The sequence below is a fragment of the Taudactylus pleione genome, unplaced genomic scaffold, assembly GCF_031769625.1.
Source record: "Taudactylus pleione unplaced genomic scaffold, aTauple2 ptg000041l, whole genome shotgun sequence".
NCBI lineage: Eukaryota > Metazoa > Chordata > Amphibia > Anura > Myobatrachidae > Taudactylus > Taudactylus pleione.
Genome location: NW_028284443.1, coordinates 1052380 through 1068402, shown reverse-complemented (window position 1 = coordinate 1068402; position 16023 = coordinate 1052380). Strand labels below are relative to the sequence as shown.

The following is a 16023-nucleotide window of genomic DNA, read 5'->3' as shown; positions in this document are numbered from 1 at the left end:
TTCCTTGGCCTGTGACAGTGAATTTTTTTGATAATTGGGACACCACTACTTTCCCCATGGTTCACTTTAAAACTAGCTCTCTCACTCAGCGGCATAACTGACCTTAATGACACCTGATGCAGCTGGCAGTGAGGCGGCACATGGAGGCATGGCCTCATACCACGAAGCCATGTCTCTTATGTGTGCCAAATGTGGTGGCGTGGCCGCATGTTATGCCCCCTATCTCAACACACAGTGGGCTTACCCAGTGCTCCGGCAGCTACTGGGGGCAGCTCCCAGCCTCTCTCTACAGTGGTGCTGCTCAGTGACACTATCCGACAGAGTGATACCAAAATAGCAGAGCAGCTCTGCTATTTTGGTGTCACCCCCTCAGATGGTGTCCCCCGGTGTGGCCCGCACCACCATAGAGACTCCAGTGTTATCGCTGACTTCCCATACCAGCTTGGTCTCTGAGCACAATCGTAGGTTTGACCTTGTTTACTCATTTTGATAATGGTTAACTTCTGTTTCGTTACCACTGCGGTCAATTATCACTTCCACCCCTGTAGATCACTGTTCAAAATCGTTTTCAGTCCTTAAATGTTAGGCATATGAAACGTTTTACGGCTAATTAATGTTTGGTATTTTAATTGCCTTATGCTCACAGGAACCCAATTACTTCTCATATTGTCTACTTATTTAGTACTACTATACTTTAATAGCATTAGGGTTGTCCATCCCACGGATAACTTACCTTTTGATTGTCTCTAGCTACAATATTGTAAATGTTGGCTACAATGATTTTTTTTTTTGTTCTGCTTTCTTAGTTTAGAGCTTCAATGTAAATGTATTCTTAATTTGGTTTTCACTCTCTAACTCTGTTATGTTTCCTTTACCTTCTATTTAACTGCTCCCATATTGTTTTCTTTCTCTCTGTCTTTATTTCCAATATTATATATGGGTTATTGCATCTCCTTCAATGTAATGTTTTGTATCATCTTTCTTGACCTTAGTTTGGATTGATAATCTTATGTTCAATTTCTCTCTATATTGTTTGTTCATAATATGTCTGGCTCTCTCTGGTATCCACTCAAGGTATTGTCCAGATTGTTTGAATATGAAAATTAAGAAGAGTGGGTGAGGTATGGAGATTTTTGTACTTTATTGCCAACACTGTGTTTCAGGTTATTAACACTATTATGCTCTTCATAATTACCACTTGTTACATGTGTTGCCTTATTTGTCTTGTTAGGATACATTTCAGTTTTCTCTGTATGACATAATTTACTTGTACTACAGACTATATATCCATGTTCAATGTATGATATGATTTTTCTATTACAAGTGTACCATTATGTCTTGCTTCAATAAAACAAAGTGTTGTCATACTCTACAATTAGCAAGTTACTTAAAGCACAGCTACTAGCATTAGCCCCTAATCACTATTTCAGTTTCCAGTCTCAGAAATATTAAAGAAGCCATGAATTGAAAAAAAAATATCATAGGAAAGCCAGAACATGATCATTGAAACAGGGATGGTATTGTTTAGATAATATTCAAGGAGATCGTAGTAATGCTGAGCACAATAAGTAGAATCCTGGCAATATATTAAATTGTAAATATTACATGTCAGATCAACATGATAGACTTGTGAAAAGGTAGGTCCATTATATAAGTACAAATATAATGGACTGTTACCAAATGATAAAACACAACTTATGCTAAATTCTGCATTTAAAAATTCCACATTTTAGAACTTCCATAAAAGAAAGTAAAGCGCAAACAGGTCAACTGCCCATGAAACATTAAACCTGGGCTACAGGCTTATTCATGTGTTTTTATTCTATTTTTAATGTTAAATAAGATGAAAGAACCACAAAAATAAAATACTTACGTTCCATGAAGCAGTGGATCAAAAGGCGGATGTTGTGCTCCGTATACATGTTGAATACTGATTTGCAGAAGAAAACAAAAAATAAAAATGTCAGAACAGAACTCACTACACAAAGATAAAAAGTTTTCAAAGATTAAAGAATTTTGCAAACTGTTATTCACTCTTCCTACATAATCAATGACCTATAAAAAGGTCTTATAGGCAGCAAGGTGGCACAGAGCTTCGCACTACTGTCTCACAGTGATAGGGCATGAGTTCAAAAGTTTCCACACAGTGATCCAGTTATCATCCACAGCCAAATAAATGTATGGATACGTTAATCAGCTGTTGATAAAAACCGGGCCTGCATGTGTGTTTGAAAATTTACACTGAAAGCTCCAGTTCGGTAGGGACAGATGTCAATAATTAACTATTCTCCATGCTGTGCTGCATATGGTGGTGCTATATAAATAATACAACAACCACCCTTCTACTACCAGTTTCAGCGCTGGTTTTCCCCCCCTTTTCTGCTGCTGCCCCCCTCCTGCAACACTGTAATTACAGCATACACCAGTGGTGCTAGCAGAACAGCTATGAGCGGACATAACTCCAGGTCAATGCATTTCCCAATTGTCCATCTCAAATATGGATACCATCTACAGTATGTGGCAAAATAAGAATGCTCCCCACCAGAAATGAAGAAAAAAAAAAAAAAAAAAAGGTGTTCACACATACAAACATAAATAAATAATAGGGATTTGAGGTCTTTGTGATGCCATTTCCTGGAGTAAGCAGTTGTTACATAAATTAAACAGCATTTAGGAGTGAAAGCCTGCTACATAATTAGGAATGCTGAATTTCAAGCCTCACACAGATCAACTACATGACTAGAGTACAGATGTGTCCCCATACATCTAGCCTCCTTGCACGTTAAACAGCCCTTCTAGTCGCGCCATGCTGTGGCGTGAGTCTGTAGCCCCGAGCATCTTTTGTGCAACTTCTTACCTTCAAATGCGTCTTATCCACACAGCAGTGCGAATAGTTAGCACAAGCAGCTTCTGCTGATTAAAATGATATGCAGCATGTCTATGTTTTGTGAGAAGTGCGGGTGTATAATTCTACGTTATAGTGTCAGCGGCTGTAACACTGTAACGTAGTGTTTAACTTGCAGATACACCCGCAGACACACACAGAACATAGGAATGCTGTATATCATTGTAATCAGCAGCAGCTGCTTGTGCGATCTATTCACATCGCTGTGCGAATAAGACGCATTTGAGGGTACAAAGTCGAACAAAAGACTCTCGTTGCTACCAAGTCACACGGAGCTCCCGCGTTGTGTGGCGCGACTTGTAGCGCATGGAGGATAGGTGCATGTGGACACATCTGTAACTTTCCTAAACAGCTGAGCGCAAAGCTCAAAAGGGTATTAACCATCACAAATCTTTTCCATTTTTCCTTAAAGTCTGAAACAGCGTGAAACATTTACTGCTCATAGGTGTTCCAGGAACGGATTCCTCCAGCTGAAAGCAAAGTCTACCTTATTGGTTTAAAAGCATGTAGTATGGTAATGTATATGCACACTGTATTAGGCACAATTCTAGGTAAGTCCTAAAAGTTATATACTGTAGTGCAATTTTGGTTAATTTTTGGGGCGTGGGTCCCCCTGGATTGCATTGGCTGGTTTGTCTCAGGGCACTGCATTATAACACATTTTCCATTATAACACATTTTAACCCTTCACTGTGTGTTTAATATATATGTACTTCACCTTTTTTTATTTTCATTCCTTATATGCAGCTGTAGCTGCTCTTAACTATCTCTTTACACTGCACTTTTCTTACTATGCTGGTACCCTGGGGCAGCTTGGCTGGGGCATTTTTTGGGGGGTCCTGCGCTCTGGATTTGAACCTTGGTATGTTAGGGACCTACCCGAAAGAAGTTACCTGGATATTGGTGGGTAGGCCCATAAGCTTGGCCATGATTATGCTAAAAACCTCTATTGATTGCAAAATTTTATTGCATTTATATATATATCATTAATAATTTGGAGTTGTGCACCTGAGATTTGTCTGTTTCTGTGTCTGCAATTAGTCTCATCAGGTAGCACCTCCCTTAATATATAGAGTCAGGTTGTGCAGCCCAGAAATCTTTCCCATAAGCAAAGTCTAAATAGTCTGCAATACTCAAGCAAGATGTAGTCAATGAATTTATTTTTCTTAGAATACTACATAGCAGTAGAGCACGAATTGGAAAACACCTGTCAGATCAGTAGAGACAGAAGTAATAAAAAAAAAAAAACTCTCAGAATATGTATACTACAAAATGACAAATTGTCTTTGAGAAACTTCCCTAGTTGTGCCTAACCCTAACCTCCCCCCCTAAGTGCCCCCCCCCGTCCCCGCAGCCTAAACCTAAGTCTCCCGGTGGGGTGCCTAACCCTAACCCTTCATTCCCTTGGCCTAACCCTCCCGGGGGGGATGCCAAACCCCAAGTCCCCCCCGGGAGCCCCTAACCTAACTCTTCCCCCCCGCGGCTGTCCGCGCCCGGCTTACATTTGTTTGTCATGCTGGGCGTTGGGCTCTCGGCGTAGAGATAATGATAGGCTTCAGGATTTCGACGCCTATCGTTAGAAACCTGCCGGGATTAGACAGTCGGCTTCCTGACTGCATCCCCATTAAACATAGTTCTAGAATGAACTTCTAAATAGGGTAGATGCCAATTCTTTTACAGTGTGAAATAAGTCAAAGTAAATGCACTGGGATAATTATTTAACTTGTAATTATGAAAAGAGACCTTCAAAACATACACTCTTTGGGGTCCTGAGGACCGTGTTTGAGAAGCTGTACCCTATCAAACAAATAGGATAAATAGCCCAAAAACACATAGGATTCGTGATAAGTTCACAAACCTGTTTGTTTGTCATTGTGCTGGCAAAAATACAACACTTTTCGGGACACATCAGGTCCCGAAAAAAAATCCCCGATAAGTGCCACACTGGCATACCGGGCTAACTGAACAGTCCCCGATGGATCACAGCGGTAATTTAGCTTTAAGTAAACAAACAATGTCATGCCTGATGTTTTAGATCTTTAGAGCTTCAAAATAAAATGCTTTACAATTCAAATACAGGAATAGTTATTGAAAAAAAAAAAACACCTTCCGAAAGTTATCACAATACTCCACGACACACCAAAAAAAAGTCTAACAAAAGTAATTAAAATAAAACCTTTAATTGAGCACACATTTATAATCCATAGTGCTATATAAAGGATTAGCATGTCCTCTGTTAAGAACTATATACGGAAGCCATTTAAAACATAAACATAACATATACTCACGAACAATTTGCATTCCGCCCACACAATAAATCTACTTATAAAATCGACCAAGCAACAATATATTCTTGTCAACAAAAGAACATTTAAATGCAGAAAGCTCTTTTAGTTTGCTTATGTGAACTGAATAATTAAATAAAACTAGGGATTTAAAAAGGAGAAAGAGCTCAAACTAATTTCTAGACAAGTTAAATGACCCCAGAGGAATATCAACAATCCCCCCCCCCCCCCCCCCCATCGGTCCTAAATGATTGTACTACTATGGCGACAGTTATAATTCTGTCAGCAATGGTGTTAGGAATCTCACCTGCAATGATGAGATTCTGACTAGGCCAGCACAAATTGACATTACTTATACCAGAGGTGTGGAGACAAATGAGGATCAGGGTTAGGTTTTTGCCATGCAGTATGCTGCAGAAACCCTGCAGGGCGTGGCCCTTAGGATAAGTGCGGAATGTGACCAGAGAGAGTAAAGCTGGGTTCACACTAAACAGATGTATTTGCAGATGATGGTTGTCCATTCACAATGAACAACCATCATCTGTCATCTGCCCACTGTGCAGCACTGCGGATGCAATATGTCTGTGAACGACGGGCACCAAATATATTGGCCGACCAGTTGATCGGCCAATATATCTGCCAGTGTGTACCCAGCATAAGGCAGGACACCAAGGAATAAACAAGGACTAGTGCAGGTCAGAAAGATGTAGTCTAAAAGGTGGGCAGATTGTCAGAGCTGTCTGCAAACAGAATGATCTGAAACTGTCCTAGTTCAGGATTTTAAGATTGAAGTGAGAGGTACTGGTAGTGAGCAGCTCATTCTCTAGACAGCTATTTGTATACTACAAATAGAAGTAGTATTTAATATATGCATTCAGTTGTCACTTTATTAAGTACACAGGTTGTTGATGAAAGTAATTATCCAATCATGTGGCAGAAACTCAGGGCCTGATTCAGATTTGGGAACAGAGTACTACCCCTTTTCCACTAGCTATAACAACCCGGGTTTTTGCACGTGAGATGCAATGTGAACGGGTAACCCTAGTCGATGCATGAGAAGAGTTAATCTCATCACGTGACGCCGACGGCATCATCGACCCGGCATCAGTGCCGGGTTGGGCCGCCTGTCTGACAGGGGTCTCGGCAGGGACGAGCCAAGGATGGGTGCATGAAAATAATACCAGGTGCGACCCAGCATTTTAGTGGAAAAGCAAAAACTGTGCATCTTGGTAAAACCATGCTGCACTGCAGGTAGGGCAAATTTAAATTGTGCAGAGAGATTTAGATTTGGTAGGGGTGTGTCCAAACTGAAATCTAAATTGCAGTGTAAAAATAAAGCTGTCCAACATTTGTGAGATACAGATGTAGCTACGCTCATCTATCCCGCAATGCGAGTGCTTCACGGCATGGATGGTGCGACTAGCATGCCCATGTCAATGGCGTGTGTATCCACACGCACACCATAGAATTCAATGGGGTAATCGCCAGCTGCGAGTTCTCGAAGCCAACCTGGCGAATGCTGCGCTTTGCCACAGTGAGTGCTCACGTGCCGGCGCATCGCAGCAAAAATGAGACTGGCTACACCTGTACATGCAAAAGCAGCCAGTATTTACCCCACATGCCAAAATAGTTTATGCATTTGCACCACTTGCATTGCAACATTGTTTGTCCAGGTGCACAATTACTTGCTTTATCTTACTCTATTCCTAAACCTGAATCAGGCCCTCAATGCATAAAAGCACCCATACATGGTCTCGAGGTTCAATTTAATTATTGACCAAACCAAAACACCAGAATGGGGTAGAAATGTAATCTAACTGACTTTGAAGGGAATTCAATTAAACCCATTAACTGAATGGGTGCCAATTGATCACTGGCCCATATTAAATTAACTCCACTTATCTGAGATTTCCTTTCGGGTCTCCTGAGACCAGAAAATATGCAGTTAACAGGAGTAAAGACCCAGTTAATGCATAGGTCGACGAATTTATAACAGACTATGAGTTAACGCCCGTTAAATGTACTTAACGTCCTTTTTTAACGGCCACTAAAAAGGGAGGCGAATTAAATAGCCTCAGGCGATAAAGCCTGAGGCTACCTCCCTTTTTCACCCTAGTTAAGTTAATGTCATTTGTTAAATGACTAATTGGTGCTAAATGGGGTTTGGGTATTTCAGAAACTGTTCACTACCTGGAACTTCATGTGTAACAGTCTCTAGACTTTAAAGAGAATAGTGCACAAAGCTAAAAAAATCTTCAATGAGCATAAGATCTGTGGGCGAAAATGTCTTGAGGCTACAGAAGGACCAAAGCTAATGCAAGCTGACGGAAAGGAGGCAGAAACTCAAATAACCATGCTTTAAAACACCTCTGAGCACACAACATGTCAAATTTGAAGTGGATGGGTTAGAGCAGCAGAAGACCACACCAGATTTAATTCCCGTCAATTAAGAACAGGAAAGTAAAGCTACAGTAGTGACAGGCTCCCCAAAATTGAAGATTGGAAAAATGGGTATCTAGACTATAGATAAACACCAGATGTTAACAGGCAATAGGTCAACAGGGACAAAAGGTCGACAGAGACAAAAGATCGACACAGTAAAAGTCGACATGGAAGAACGTCAACAGGTACAAATAGTCAAGAGGGACGAAAGGTCGATGTAAAAATGGTAAACACATTTTTGTTTGTTGTTTTTTAGGGTTAGGTTTAGGCACTTACCCCGATGGTTAGGGTTAGGTACCAGAAGAGAGTGTTATGCACTTACCGGAGGGTTAGATTTAGGGACTAGAAGGGTCAGTTAAAGTCAGGCACCTACCCCAACGGTTAGGGTTGGGCACCAGGAGGGAGGTTTAGGCTTAGGCACAAAGGGGAATGTTAGGGTTTGGGTGAGGATTATACCACACCGGGAAAAATTTTACCAGGTCTAATGAGTCTCAAATTCTGCTGCAACACACAAATAGTATGATTACAATTTGGCATATACTACCCTGAACTAGGAACATGTACCTAATAAAGTGCCATGGAAAGTATATTTGCAAGGTTTGTACCATTAAAGATGTTTTAAGATTCCATGTACTAGTTGTGTGCAGTATTTGAAAGAAAAATAATCTTCACCTTTGGCATTTCTAACATCACGGAATCTAAATTGATTAATGGTGCATACACACGGTACGATCTGTACCACCAACGACTTGAAAGATATCTTTCAAAGGTAACGTTCATATTGTAGATCGTTCAAAGATCTTTCAAAGATATCTTTCAGTTCGTCATCCTGCCACATCTCTGAACAGGGAAAATTGACGATATTGTGAAAGTTGGCCTGCATGCACGGACGATGAAAGATATCTTTATCGTTGGTCGATAGTTCACTGCCTAAAAATGAATGATATACCGTTCAACGGTATAGTTATCGTTCATGAAAATCGTCCCGTGTGTATGCAGCATTATTCTGTAATTGTTAACACTTATCGACACAAAATACTTTGGATTACCATTTTTTTTAAGCTTGCATTTAATTTATAGCATATAAGGATGATCATGAACTCATGTAGATATATGGTGTGGTTAAAGTAAGACACATTTTGACTGACATTAAAAACTGGCAAAACTAGACACAGCAATATTAAACCATTTGCTCATCTCTACAAACACCTAATTAAAACCTGCTGCAACAAGTTATCTTCAGAGATTACTTAATACACTATGATCTACTTGTGGAAATTTGTAAGTGTTTCAGTGTGGTTCAACAGTTGATTAGCACATTTCCAAACAAACGTCATAAATAAAACAAAAATCTGAGTACATTTAAAGTGAACACAGAGGAAATAAAATATAGTAAAAAGCATCAGAAGTTAGGGAACGGATATAAGATTTCAAAAGTATTTAAAAACAGGATTTTTGCACTTGCCAATAAGTCCCTTTCTCCAATTCCACAGGGGACACTGGAGCTTCATGACAATGGGTTATAGATGTGTGCTAACCGGGAGCTGGCACTTTAAATTTAGAAAGAGTGACTAGCTCCTTCCCCACTATACCCCCCTACAAACCAGTCTTAGGAAACTGTGTCCGAGGAGAGCTGGAAAAACAAACTGCAGAGGAGGAGGTGAAGCAAGTACACATAATGACCAACAACACATAACATGTATAAAAAGTTTTAAAAATAGTAGAACAAAGAAACCTAATCAATCAGTCATAACGTAGAATGACAACCAACCATGGCAGGAAGGAACAGCGCAGGGTAGGCATCCAGTGTCTGCTGTGGAATCGGTGAAAGGTTTTATCGGTAAGTACCAAAATCCTGTTTTCTCCTTCATCCACTAGGGGACAGTGGATGCTTCATGACAGTGGAGACGTCTCAGAGCTCCCATTACGGGCGGAAGAGCGCTGAGAACCCTGCAGAACAGCACAGGGAAATCGGTATGTAACACCGCCAGCCGCACGGCCGGCAGTTCGAATCCAGTCAGCGTCAGGCCAACAGATGAAGAGATCCCGGCAGCGGGAGCCCGACAGCGCTGGAAATCCCGATCGTCCCCAGGTAAGTACAAACTAATCTAACCTACCCCCCTAACCCTTCCTTAGGGGTGCCTAACCTCCCCCTCAAGTGCCTTACCCTAATCCCTCCCCATAGTGCCTAAACCTAAACCCCCCTTCCCTGTTGCCTAAACCTAAGTCCCCCGGGGAGGTGCCTAACCCTAACCTCCCCATAGCCTAACCCTAACTTCCCGGGGGGGTGCCTAACCCTAAGTCCCCCCCGGGAGCCCTAAACCTAACCCTCTCCCCCCCGCGGCTGTCTGCTTGCGGCGCCCGGCATCCCTTAGATCGGGACATCCAGTGATCTAGAAGCTGGTAAGTCCTCTGGAAGAACCGGCACCACAATAGGCTGGTTTATGTGGAACACAGAGACCACTTTAGGAAGGAATGCCATCGGCGTACAAAGTTCAGCCCTATCCACATGGAATACCAAGTACGGAGGACGACAGGAGAGAGCCTTCGAACTCCGACACTCGCCTGGCCGAAGCCAGGGCTAGGAGAAGTATCACCTTCCATGAGAGGTACTTAAACTCAACAGTCTGTAACGGTTCAAACAGAGAAGACTGCAAAAAAGAGAGAACGAGATCCAAGTCCCACGGAGCCGTGGGAGGAACAAAGGGTGGTTGTAACTGGAAAACTCCTTGCAGAAAAAAGTCTGAACATCCGGGAGTAAGGCCAGTTTCGTCTGGAAGAAAATAGACAGTGCGGAAACCTGCGCTACTTAAAGAGCATAAAACAGTGTCCGCAATTCTAAGATGTTTATGGGCAGTATCGCTTCCTGTGGAGTCCAGCGGCCCTTGAAGTGGTTCTCCAGAGTCACTGCCCCCCACCCTCTCAGACTCCCATCTGTGGTGAGGAAAATACAATCCCACACTCCAAACCTCTTGCCCTCCAACAAGTGAGATGAATTTAGCCACTAGAGAAAAGATACCAGAGTTCTGGGGGTCAGCTTCACTCGTTGGTGAAGGAATAGATGGGATCTCAACCATTGAGAGAGGAGGTCCAGTTGAAAAGGCCTTGAGTGGAAATGGCCGTATGAAATGGCCTCGAAGGTCGCAACAATCTTCCCGAGGAGTCGTAGGCACAGGTGCACAGATACTTGCCGATGTTGTAAGATCAGCCGCACCATCTCCTGAATGGAAATTGCCTTTTCCTGAGGAAGGAAGACCTTCTGACATACAGTGTCCAGAATCATCCCCAGAAATTGAAGCCTCTGTGTTGGCTGCAGGATCCACCCGTGTCGTGTGAGGAGCCTGAGAGTTGCCAGTATGTTTTGTAGTAATTCGTTCCTGGAAGGAGCTTTCAGGAGGAGATCGTCCAGGTAAGGGACAATCGCGACTCCCTGAGTCCGAAGGAGCGCCATCATCATGGCAATTACCCTGGGAGCCGAAGATAGGCCGAAGGGTAAGGCCTGGAACTGAAATGTGTGTCTCGAATGTTAAATCGTAGGAATGCCTGGTGAGGCAGCCAGATGAGAATGTGTAGGTAGGAACCTTTTATGTCCAAAGACACCAGGAACTCATTTTCCTCAAGCCCCGCAATGACATATTGAAGGGACTCTGAATACTCTCAGGTAGGGCTTGAGATCCTTCAGGTTCACAATAGGTCTGACCGATCCGTCCGGCTTCGGAACCATGAACAAGCTCGTGTAGAACCCCTGCTTTAGTTGATGTGTGGGTACCTGTACCAACACTTGAGCGTTCAAAAGTTTGACTACAGCTTCCTGTATCACGACCCGTCTGTCGCTTGAAACTGGCAAACCTGTGGTGAAAAACCGAGGAGGTGGTTGGATATGGAAATCGAGTTTGTACTCCTGGGTGATGAGGTCCAGAACCCAGGCTTCCGGACAAGATTCTGCCCACACTACCTTAAAATCTGGAAGACGAGCTCCCACCCTGGGGTCCCCCAGGTGAGAGGGAAACCGGTCATGCACTGGGTTTGGTGGAGGGTTTACTGTTCTGGTGTGTATAGGTTGCTGCGGCTCTAACCCTACCTCTGGAACCACGAGAAGTGGTATGTCCTCCTCTGGAATGGCCTCTAAATCTTCCTGGGGCACGAAAGGACAGTCCTGAATGAGGGCTTAAGAGTAGCTGGAGCAGCTGAGGGGAGATACGGCCGCTACTGTGTAAATGGACTTTAGGGTGTTCTCTTAAGGAAACGGCAAAACCATCATTTTAGACAGACGAGACACTGAGGAATCTACCGAAGGTGGAGTCTCACATAGCTTCCTGCTTTCTGTAGGGAAAGGGTAGGAGGACAAAAGTCAACAGGATACCTGGAAATTTTTATCTGGGTGTCTCCAAGCAGTGGTCAGGATAGAATCCAGCTCCTCTAATGCTAGAAAAGAAGTACTCTGTCTTTGCTTTTTACTAAACAGATGGCTGAGAATAACCCTGGTCCGCTTCCTCCACATTTAATACCTGGCAGATTGCTAAAATCAATGCCTCTATCCCCTGGGACAAAGGTTCCAGATTCCCTGGGACCTGTTCCTCCCCAGAATCAAGAAACTCGCCCTCCTCTAGTGGGGGCATATCCTCATCCTCAGAGTCATCCAACTGTAGGACTGTAGCACTGAGGGTAACAGCCTCTTCTTGGGAACCTGTGGTGAAGTCCCAGCGGAAGGGGTGCGGGACCTGGTCATAGCTTTTGTGAGCCCCTGCACCGACTTGGCTAGGGATCGAGCCCAGGTCAGTTCAGGGGGTGAGAGGGTAGACTTCTGAGATCTGGAAACCTCTTTATCTGCAGACAGGTGTGACATAACAGAAGTGAACTGCCCAAGTTGGCGGTTCCTGCGTCTGTTGTGATCCTTGAGCCTGCTGCTCTGATTCACAATTGTCACACAACATGGAGCTAGATGATTCTCCGTGTGTAAATTTTTCTGCACATTTTGTGCAAGAAAAAGTCTTGTGAAGCTTTAGATACCCCTCCAGCCATGGTACACAACACTGACATACAAACAAGACAGTAGTGTAGTGAACAGAGTAGAGACTGAGATATATAGAGAGATAGAGGATAAAGGCAGAGAGGGAGGAGAGCCACACCCACCCAAACAACGCTGTTAGCAGTGCCAAAAGAACTATGCATAAATGACAGCAAGTAATATTACACTGTGCTCCTATAAAGCCTAAATCCCACTGATCACTCACGAATCCTAGGGGATGCTGTCTCAGTCTAAGCTTCGTCAGAAACAATCAGCGCAGCCAGCAGTAGCAGCAGTATTTGTAAAGGCTGTCGGCTGCTTGTGTGGAAGCGCCGGGAGAGCTGAGAGCGAGGAGTAGACTTCAGCATTAGTCTCCGTCCCCCCGCTATGGTGCCCGTTTTAAATTGTTATATGGCGCCCATGGACTGCCGCTGCCTAGCAAACACGCCTTTGTTTGTGCCTGGTAACCCCGCTAATTCGGGGAGCCAGGTTTATACTATCAGAACTGCCGAGGCTGCCGGTAAGGCTAATGGGGGGCCGCGACGTGCACCGCATGCAGCGTGTCCTGGTACTACCCCAGAGACAGTGGTCTATGTAGCCGAGAACCCATGCGCAAGCAGCTGCAATAAGGTCCCCCTGGCAGCTCCATCGTCGCAGACAGACAGGGGCAGCCACCTGCCCGTCATTCCTCAATGCAGCATCTTCTTTTATTAATTAACTAAACTATGCCCTGAGGAGAAGCCCAAAGTATGACCAGCTCCCTTGGGCACAATACTAAGACTGACTTGTAGGGGGGTACAGAGGAGGAAGGAGCTAGTCACACTTTCTAAATTTAAAGTGCCTGCTCCTGGTTAGCACACATCTATACCCCACTGTCATGAAGCCTCCAGTGTTCCCTACTGGATGAAGGAGAAAGATGGATTATCTATTTCCACTTATCAGCTCCAAGGCAATAGTGGCGGGGAGAGGGTTACGCTGCCTGAATTTCCAGAAAATGGGGGCGTGCCGGTCCTGTTTTCTGGTATTGCAAAGGCCAGTGTCCGTATCTTCCGGTGCAAATTTACTGGCCTTGCATGTGGGCAGAAGGTGGCCATTCTGAGTAAGTTTAGGTTTACTCAAATGGGCCATGTGGATGTCCGATGGTAGTAATGTTGATCCAATCCTGCATCTTTGGACGCAGGCATTGGATTGGAGATGCCGGCAGGAGGCACCTTTTTCCTTAAGTTGTCTCCTGCAGGCATTAGCATAGTTTTGCACAGCATCTGCGTTCAAAGCCAGCGCTGCTCCTCAAAAGCGTCCATCTCTGAATCAGGCTTTCTGTTCAATTGTTGTGCACCCGCATTTGTGCTTACACCCTACTGATGTGGCAAGCAGAAATGTGTGATAAATCTTGGTTTTGGGTGCCCTAACCAGGACTTTAGAAGGGTTTAGCCATATTACGGGCGAGACAAGCATGATAATTAATGGGTGCCCAAAAACAATAAAAATTGCAACATTAGGTGCCCATTAATTTGTGTGCCCTGAATCGCCCCCCTAGTATCATTATAATGAGATTGATATTATGTTTTTCCATAGTCAACCACCAACAAAGACTCCAGTTGTGACACAAAGTTCACCAGGTAAAGGCAAACCAAGGCGAAAAGCTGCATACACATCTGAATATTCCTGCAATCTTGCGACAACCCAATACAAAAGTGACAATATAGCTTATATAAGTTATGGAGAAAGCATGGTTCATGAATGAACAGCTATAATAAAACAAAAAAAAAACCAACATGAATATAGTCAGAAAACCATTACAATATTTAGATAGTATACACATACAACATTATGTATGAACATTCCATTTTCCTACATATACTACAATACCATTTTTCTATTTATGATGATGGCAAATCAATTCAATCACATCACGTACAATCATATAGATTTAAATTGTTTTAACTGCCATCAGGACAACACAGTTTTTATTCTATTCTGTTAGACCTGACTACTGAAGAATGACAAAACCCCCTGCCAACCACACAACTTAGGTTATTATTTTAGTAAGTGTGGAAATGCGACATGCTGTGGAATATAAGATCTGAATTGTATTATTCAAGGCACACTTTTCGGTCAAGAGAAAGACTGCAAACTGCAGGGGAATTAACATAAAATAGATGATAATCATTTGAAATAGCTGTGATTTTAATTTAAAGAATTTTAAACATTTTCGAAAAAATGTGGCTAAGTTTAAATAGATGTAGAATACAGATTCTGGATACTTAGGTGGGGACTGGTTTGCTTCAAGGAAGAGGTTAGTTTTGAAGGCACATTTAAAGACTGGGAGGCTGGGTGCAAGTCAAATTGAGTGTGGGAATGTATTCCAGCGGTTGTGAGCTGCACGGGAGAAATCTCAACAGCAGGATTGGGAAGTAAAAATCAGGAAGAGAAGGCTGTCATTGACAGAATGGAGTTAGCGAGAGGGAGCGAGAAAAGAGAAAACAAGTTTGGCCCAGGGGAAGGCACCAGAGGTGATAGAAAATTTGAGAAGACAATGGGGTAAGCCCAGTGGAGGGAAGAAATTTTTTGTTATGTTATGTGGAGGAATGAGAGGAGGACAGTTGTGAGTGGACCTCAAGTCCAGAGACATGGTAGGAGGAGGACAACGACAGGATCAGAAAAGGTGATGTAGCAGCGGACAAAGAGCCTGATTCAGAGATGTACGCTAAATCCACTGCAAATTTTGTAAGCAGCAGCCACAAATCCAAGTGATTAGGGTGATCAGCCAGTGAATGAACATTTTCAGGTTTAATCCAGTAATCTTAAATTTTAGTGCATACAAGATTAGATTAGATCTACTAACAGTGTTTTATTGATGCAAGCCATATTATTCATTTACTGGACTTGTCTGTTCACTTGCTAGCATTGTGCGTTCATTCACTGGTCATTTCTGCAACTCTCTTTTTTGGTTGTAAAATTCTAACTATTCCTTCAATCTTTAAACCAAATATGTATTTGAAAAGTATACATAGTAATAACGATGGCACAGGTCTTAAAATAGTTTTTAGGCTGTATCTTCTACCTACACCATCCCCTTAAATTTGAGAATTACCCTAATTGTTCATTCACTTGACGTTTCACCCTACGTAAGATGCATCAGTAGTCACAGATCTACCGAAAATCGGCCTTTGGAGAAACCCTATAGTTGGCAAAATGACTGCTGGGAACGGAGATGCAGAGCCATTTTTACTGCGTATGGGACCGCAGTCGCAGGCTGAGATACTCCCAAAATGGTTGCGACACACGAGTTTGGGTCGCCACATCCCCACACAATCTGTTGCCTCCCACAAACGGTACCTGCTTGTCAATCACTTTACGAATAAATCCTTACTGCGAGCAAG

General features: G+C 43.1%; 1 protein-coding gene across 1 annotated transcript in view; it reads right to left on the bottom strand.

Annotated features, from left to right (window-relative positions):
• TBC1D22A (TBC1 domain family member 22A) overlaps positions 1-16023 on the bottom strand; it is a 731641-nt gene that overhangs the window by 697253 nt on the left and 18365 nt on the right. Inside the window, exon 2 of the mRNA XM_088455938.1 lies at positions 1874-1930. Within this exon, the coding sequence (XP_088312064.1) occupies positions 1874-1930 (57 nt within the window). The remainder of the gene's footprint in view (positions 1-1873; positions 1931-16023) is intronic.